Genomic DNA, 7,730 nt, shown 5'->3' on the forward strand with positions numbered 1-7,730 from the left:
GGCGGCCGGTCGGGGCCGGGCCTGGGCTCGGGAGGGCGGGCTCGGCCGGGGGGGAGCAGCGGGTGGGGCTGCAGCCGGGCGGGAGCGGCGCCCCCCGGCCCGGGGACAGCACCGGCGGCCCGCCCGGGAGGCCCCGTGGCACCGGGTCGCGGCCGGGCCCGCAGCGCCGGCGGGCGGCTCCTCTGGACGCGTGGCGGTGGTCGCGCTGAGGTGGAACAAGGCCAGGGGCGGCCCGGCCCCGGGGGCAGGAGCTCGGCCTGGAGAGCCGCAAGCGGAGGGTAAAGGAGAGCCCAGGTCAGCCCGTGACAGCGGCGCCCCGAGCCCCGGCGCGGCGGGGCCCCTCCCGCACCGCCCGGCCTCGCGGTGGGCACCGTGGGCGCCCGTGACGCGGCATCGCCCCGTGCCTGAGCGACGACGGGCACGACGGCCCTGTGCGAGGCCGCTGTGCGCTGCCCGAGTGGCGGGGACCGTGCCCTGCGGCAGCAAACCCCGCCGGTGCGGCTGGCGCCTCGGTCTCTCGCCTGGCCCGGGCCGGTGGGGAATTCTGGTGACAAGCGCTGGGAGCGGGCCCCGGATGCTGCCCTGCGGCTGGTGGCAACCGCCACTCACCGGGGGGCTGTCGGGGAGCTGCTGCCGGGCTGTGTGCGACCGCTGCCCGCCTGGCCCCGCTCCCCCACACAGCCCCGGCCCCCGCGGTCCCCCCCGCCAGCCCACGGTCCCGGTGAGGCGCTGCCGTGGGCTGCCCGCTCCCGCCAGGGCCTGACCCCGGCTGCCTGGCCGGCTGCTCTCTGCAGCGGCTCTTCCAGCTCCTGCTTTCCCCTCTGGGCAGCCCCTTGCACTCTGCAGGGCACTGCTGCTGCCCAGCCAGCTCCGGCTGCACTCAGTTCCTCGGAGATGGGACCCGTGCCAGCCAGCAGCCAGCTCACCCAACAAACTATTTATTTAGAAGAAAGACATGCCAACAGAGACCCTGGATGCTCACGGCTCACTGCTTTTCAGGCAGGCGCTCCTTTCCACAGGGAGATCTTTGCAGGCCAGCTGTGTTTTAGGCTTTAGGGTCAGCCTGCCGGGAGGGGGATGGGGATTCAGAGGTCAAGGCTGACATTTTTTGCTCTCGGAGGAGAGCGGAAGGACCCTCCTGCGCTGCTGCAGCTTACTCTGCAGCACCACAGGCTCCACACAGAGGACAGCCCTGCATGCAGCCTGACTGCCCTCTGCTGCAGGCCCCCCAGACTCAGCCAGAGCCATCCCGGGTCACAGCCTCATCCTGCTGGCTGGGCTACAGCTTTGTGGGCTCCTCTGGGGCAGGATGGGTGTACGGCACCCGGGGGTGCTGGCTTGCAGCGGGTGCGGGCAGGATGATGGGGGGAGAGTAGGGCCTTCGCTCGGGCCAGCACAGGTCCACGATGGGGTAGAGCTGGCCCTGGAACTCCGCGTGGAAGGTGTAGATGGGGCTGAGCTCATCGGGGTTGTCGGCATTGTAGAAGGTCAGCTCACCCTTCTCGTAGTGCAGGTAGATGCCGATGCGCTGGGGCCGGGCAGTCAGAGGCAGGGTAGCCCGCGGGGTGCTAAAGGCCTCGTAGACCTTCCCTTCCTTCAGGCCAATGAGCCACACGCCATTCTCGGGAGACTTGCTGAGCTTCCCTTTGCGGCTGACTGTGCCCTTGATGATGCCCACGCGCCAGTGGTTCCTGGTGCCCACAATCACCTCCCAGTAGTGCTGGCCGCAGGAGAAGCCCTTGCAGGTGAGGATGCAGTTGCTGGAGTCGAAACGCTTGGGGTTGCTGTCCCGGCGCTGGTAGAGCCCGCACTGCACCACCGTGTCACCCTTGAAGAGCTCCAGGAGGGGATGCGCTGTCACTGGGTCCAGTTTCAGTGTCTCTGGAGCTAGAAGGAAAGCACACGGGCTCCAGGCACACTAGCAGGCAGGGGTCTGGCAGACCCCAGCTCGGACCTGAGGGCTGGCACAAGCTGGCACTGCTGAATTTCAAGCAGCTAGACTGTTAGCCAGAGCAGGCTGCTACCAGTGTGAGACATGGCAGCCGCTGCTCCAGCAGCTCTCCTGGGGGTGAGGCGCACAAGCAGAGAGCAGGACAGGAGCTGGGGCAGCGTGATGCTAGCCAGGCAGCCTGCCCCGTGTGCCAGTGAGCCTGGGCACCCAGGGTGCTGCCCGTGGGGCAGGTTGGTACCTGGCAGGACACGGCGGTGCAGGCGCTTCCACACAGTCATCTTGATGTCATCTTGGTGGAAGCATGGCTTAAAGGAGACGGGACTGAAGATGCCATCACCAGGGTGCAGGCAGGGGAGCTCTGACCTGGAAAGATAGAAGCAGCTGTGACACAGGTGATGAGGACAGTGTAGGACCCCTTCTCACCTGGCTGCTGTGTATGATGGAGCCACTGCTGTCCTGCCAGCTGCTCTTGCCCTTCTCTGGGGCTGAGCGCATGGCTCTGGCTATCCATCGCAACAACAGTGTCCATGCGAGGCTGTCCCAGCAATGCTCAGATGCCCACTGGCCTAGGAACTCTAGTCCTGGTGTAGAGGCACTGCCATCGCCATTGATGCTGTTTGCTGCTGGGTTCCACCACTCACCTGAACTGGCAGGAGCCATATTTCTGGAAAACACAAGAGAAAGAGTCAGTGGCGGGAGACTGACAAAATGGCAGCTCCTCTGCATGGTCACAGCTGCATACATCTGTGCCCTGGGCTGGAGAGGCCAGGGCTCTCCTCTCCTGGGACAGCTACGGGCATTACCTCTCGTGGAGGGCAGGTTTATCCCATCAGGGGAAGCCCTGGCTGGACAGAGGGCACCTACGTGTCATTTCTTGTGGTGTCCCAGCTGTGCTTGGTGAGGGTACCCACTGTCCAGGACAAGGCTCAGGGCTACAAGCAGTGGGCTGAGGGCTGGAGATCCTGGCTGACACCCACTGCCTTCACTAGTGAGCACACTCACCCGGATGAAATCAAGCTGACTTTCATTGCTGAGTGCCTCCAAAGAGCTCTGCATCTCCTTAAGCCTCTGCAGGGCATCTGATGTCTGCTTGACCTGGGACTCAATGGAGGTGAGGAGTTGGGCTGCCTTCCCCTCGATGCTCTCCAGGAAGGTGGCCTTCTCCTCATCGATGTACTTGTGCAGCTCCTGGAACTCCTTCCGGATCACCCATTTGAAGACATCCGCCTCGTTCTGCAGGAAGACAGCAAGTGGGTGTGCAGGTCTGCCTCACACCATCCTCTTCGCCCATTTTTTAGTTTCAGAGGGGCCACCAGCAATGTCAGTGTGTCACACCAAGCTGCCCTCCACTGGCTTTCCAAATGGAAGAGCAGCTCTGTACAGCAGGCTAGATGATACCTCATCCTGCTGTCCACAGCAGCTCACCACCACAGTACCCCTGTCTTACACCTCTCCTCTTACAGATTTTGATTTCCTGATGTCCCAGCCAACTTCATCAGGGCCTTGAAGGAGCTCTTGGGCGCCTGTGCTCCCAGGGAACAACCTGCGTCCTGGGCTAAGGGGAGAAAGTGCAGCTCCACTTTCATTTGGGTTGAGCCCTTCTAAGGAGCCCCACTGGGAAGTTTTAGCCTCGGAAGGGATGCCAGGAGGTCCCTTGGAGACATCTACTCTGTGGGAAATGGGGACACTAAATCAGGCATAAACTTGATGTGAAACCAACGGCACTGCTCTGACTGGCAAGCCTGCTCCAAGTGGGGTCCTTTTCATCTCTTATCTCCCCACCTCCAAGGACATTCGGTCAAACCAGCTCTGACTGCTGCTCCCGCCAGGACGCTTGGAGAGGTTTACATCACCCCTTCTGAAAACAAGGCTGTGCCACCCAAGAGGGGTATGTCACCCTTCCCGAAAACAAGTCTATATTTAAGCCCCGAGTTGTGTGGAGAACACGAACCTCAGGGAACGGCGTGGAAGATAAGCCCTGTCTGCTATCCCAGGGAAGGGAGAAGAGCAGGAGAGGAGTGTGGGGGTGAGCTGGGGAGAACCAGGCAGAGGTTACTCCAGGGGCTATGTAGGACACAAAGGACTTGGGGACACGTGCTCCCTTGGCACGTGGCACTCACTGCGATGCGGCTTTTGTTGTTGATGAGCTTGCTGAAGTGTTCATCCAGGTTTCTCTTGTACTGGTGGACATCGGTCAGCAGCACAGACAGCTCCTCCTGAAAAGACAGCACCTCTGTAGGAGGGACCTCTGTGGCAGCTTCTTTGGTCGCAAGCAGTGCTTGTCGCCCCCCCCAAGGAGCACATGGCCTTCAGAAGCCATGTTCTCCTAAGATTTCTCTACACTTTTTGGGGCTTTGCCCATCCTGCTGATCTTTGGTCTCTTGATCTAGAAGATTTGGGGTTGCTAGAGGCAGGAGAGTGCTCAGAGCATGGCCCTGATCTGGATGCTGATGACCAAGTACTCTTGCCAGGAGCACCCATTCCAGACCCTCTGTATTTCACACCCCATGGCAGTTCTGCACCGGGCAAGTGGGTGGCAAGTGAGTGGCGAGCAGCCACAAGCCAGCACCAGGCCAACAGCACCCTCCTAGCACTGGTGTTGGGAGCCTGGCCAGGACAGGAGTGTTTCTGATGCCTCCTGCTCTTATCTCCCTGGTGCCAGGCACAGAGGGGATGGGTGGCCCTGGGCTTTTCCATTCCTGGGACTTTCATGTGATGCTGGGCAGGTGATGCCAGGTGTTTACTCTACCTGGCTGGGGCTGCTGTTTACCCTGCCTCCCTGCTCTCCTGTGGCACCTTGCCTCAGCCCTTATCTCCCACTCTTTTTGATGGTATTTGGAAAGAGTCTTGAAAGTCCCCACTGACATTCCCTGACCCCTGGCTCTTGCCACCACAGTGTAGTCACTGAAACTGTGAGTCCTCTCAACTGGGGACACGCTCAGCCTGAGAAATAGCCGCCCCCCAGCCCTGCCCCACATCTGGCTGTGCTATGGGACCGTGCTTCTCCCACTGGCATTGTTTCCAGCTTGTCCCTTGAAGGAAAGGGGTCATTTGGTCAGCAAGCACTGCAGGTGCCCTAATCCCCACCCCAGGAGCCCTGGCCAGCTCTGCCCACCAACCTTCATCCGGCAGTATGCGGTAGAGATGGGGGTGATCTTGTGCTGGCGGTGGTTGCCAATGGTGCCACACAGCCCGCAGATCACCTCTTGGTCAGCCTCGCAGAAGAGGCTGAGGGGGTTGTGGTGTGTTGGGCAGGACTCCGGGGTGGGCTCTGCCTCGCCCCGGCTCTGCAGTGCCTCGATGACACGGGCCAGCGTGACGTTGGGGGGTGAGGCGCTGCAGTCCACTGTTTGGCGGCACACGGGGCACAGGAACTGCCCGTTCAGCTCTCTGGAGAGTGATGCCACGCAGGACTTGCAGTATGAATGCCCACACTGCAGCATCAGGGGCTCCTTGAAGACCTCAAAGCAGATGGGACAGAGTAGCTGGTCCTCCAGCTCATCGATGCTCATCCTCCGAGCCATCCTGCCACCCTCCCACACAGCAGCACAGACCTGGGCTGGGAAACACGGCTGGGAGATCTGCCCTGTTCCAAGAGCAAGGTAAGCAGAGATGAGCAAAGATGGAGCTCAGCACCTGGGGAAGGTGAAAGAGTCCACCCACCCAGAAGCACCACAGACAGCTGCAAACTCATCATTAGGCTCCACGCAAAGTCTGAGATGCTTATTTTAACCTGCAGTGGGTTTGGGCTCTTGAGATGTGAGATCACCCATAGCCTTGCCTCTGGATCTGCCTAAGGTATCAGAAGTCACCACCAAGCTGTTCCCATGTGCGACCTTTGCCTGGCAGCCCACTTCAGGGGAGACCTGCCTGTGTGCCAGGGCTGGGGACAGAGACAAAGAGGGATTTTCTGCTGAAAAATTCCAGTACTGACCCTGGCCTGTGTGAATTCCTACAGATCTCTTTGGGTTTATCATCTCAGTCCATGGACATTCTCAGGACTGGCATTAGCTCAAGTGATGTATCTAAGCAAAAGCAGAAGGAAATCATAAAAAGTACGTCTATCTAGGAGACAGGGACAACCCTCACACAGCAAACACTGGATTTGACTGACAGGAGGGCTGAGAAGCTGAGACACAGCATGCAGGGATGCGACTGCAGCTCACCCCCTTGAAACGCAGTGGTCCCCACAGCACTCCACGCTCCGGGCTAGCACTCCCAAGAGACACAAGCCCAAATCCCAGCCTCTCCTGCCAGCCCCAGGGCTGCATGTGGCCAGCGTATTTAACAACTCTAAGGTTTGTGCAGCATTGCTCTCCCCTGCTGTTTCTAGCCCTGTGGGATATAACTGCTGAGATCCCGGGTGAGTCAAACACATGACCTGAAGTTTGACTTCAGGTCAGAAAATAAACCTGAAGTCAAAGACATGACCTGCAGTCAAAGAAAATAAACCTGAAGTCAGAGACTCGGGGGAAAGTCAGAGACAGGGAAAGGGAAGGCTGTGACCTGAGCTCAGTTTTTATCGTACACTGCTATAGGAGCTTGGTGAATCAAGGAAAGCTTAAGTGTCAGCCTGTGGCTCATCAGACACCGCAGGACCCATACAGGGGAACCAGCTTCAGCTGCTCCCTCTGCTTACCCAGAAACACCTCCCAGAGACCCACATAACAGACTCCCCTCCTGCTTGCCACACAACTCACGCGCTTCACAGCTTCCTCCTGGCACCGGCTCAGACTCTGCTTGTCCCAGCACACCAAACCCAATGGATGTCACTTGGCTTCTCTCAATCAAGCTGAAGATTTTGACCTGGCTGGAGAAGTGGATGAGGCAGGCGGTGGGACCAGCAACCCCTCGGCAGGGCAGGGAGCTGAGCCGCCTCCCTCCTGCAGCCTCAGCCCCGCTGGGGTTGTCCCTGCCTGCCAGGGGGAGGCCAGGCAGGCTCTTGACCACCTCTCCTGCTCTCAGGACACGTCACACCGCGTGAAGGGCTGCCCACCGCCCCGACACGCAGGTAGCAGGTACGGGCACACACCTCACATGACCACATGGGCGGGAGCTGGTGTTTGCATCTCAGCAGCCAGCGTCTGCAAGTCCTGCTGGGGCTTCACTCATCTGCGCTGCCTGGGACAGCAGAAACTTTTTCACCAAAATGCTTTATTAACTAAAGCTCTTTTTTGGTTGAAACTTTTGTTGTTGTTGTTGCTTGGGGAAAACCTTTCGTTCTTTTAGAAAAGACCTGAAGGAGACCCAAAGTGTTGTTCCTCCAGTGTCAGGCAAGGCATGCACCTGTTTTTGTCTGACTGCAAAAAACGATTCCTCATATCGTTACTCTTGGTTCACGGATGCGTTTGGCTTACGGCCACCCCGGTGGCCTCCCTCTCAGCACTGCCCAGAGCTAGCCGGGGATGACAAAGGCTTCCATGCCGGGACCCAGCTTTGGGGCAGCCCTCCAGAGGCCACGGGGTGGGGGATGCAGGGACAGAAGGTCAAGAATTAGCCGGGGGCTCCCCCCTCTGCCTTACGCTGAGGACACTGGATCTCTGTGCCACAGGAAAGCAGGAGGGTGCAGCAGCCGCTCCCCGGCGCGGCCCGGCGGGCTGCCCCCCCGGGATGGGCCTTTCCTGCCGCCACGGCAGCACCAGAGCCGGGCTCCCCCGGCCGCGGGCCCAGGGCCCGTGGCTGCAGCGCTGGGGGTGCTACCGGCGCCCCGGGGGCAGAACGCGGCCCCGGCCTGCGAGCGGCTCCGGCCGCTGCGACCTCCCCCCGCCCCGGGAAGCGG

At 60.3% G+C, this 7,730-nt stretch overlaps 1 protein-coding gene across 3 annotated transcripts; it reads right to left on the reverse strand.

Annotated features, from left to right (window-relative positions):
- Window positions 1-106: 106 nt before the first annotated feature.
- Window positions 107-7,707, reverse strand: TRIM50 (tripartite motif containing 50). 3 transcript variants are annotated; one of them, XM_040612879.1, is made up of 8 exons: window positions 6,984-7,707; window positions 6,652-6,761; window positions 5,071-5,537; window positions 4,072-4,167; window positions 2,954-3,184; window positions 2,593-2,615; window positions 2,190-2,314; window positions 107-1,887 (listed from the first exon to the last, which is right to left on the reverse strand). In XM_040612879.1, exons 3-8 carry the CDS (start codon window positions 5,473-5,475, stop codon window positions 1,280-1,282), a joined length of 1,488 nt encoding a protein of 495 aa, XP_040468813.1. In that variant the 5' UTR covers window positions 5,476-5,537; window positions 6,652-6,761; window positions 6,984-7,707; the 3' UTR covers window positions 107-1,279. The 3 variants fall into 3 exon arrangements, with proteins under 3 accessions (XP_040468813.1, XP_040468802.1, XP_040468823.1); XM_040612868.1 differs by having other exon boundaries at window positions 6,652-7,707; XM_040612889.1 differs by having other exon boundaries at window positions 5,071-7,707.
- Between the last annotated feature and the right edge of the window lie 23 nt (window positions 7,708-7,730).

Source organism: Falco naumanni, chromosome 1 (genome assembly GCF_017639655.2).
Source record: "Falco naumanni isolate bFalNau1 chromosome 1, bFalNau1.pat, whole genome shotgun sequence".
NCBI lineage: Eukaryota > Metazoa > Chordata > Aves > Falconiformes > Falconidae > Falco > Falco naumanni.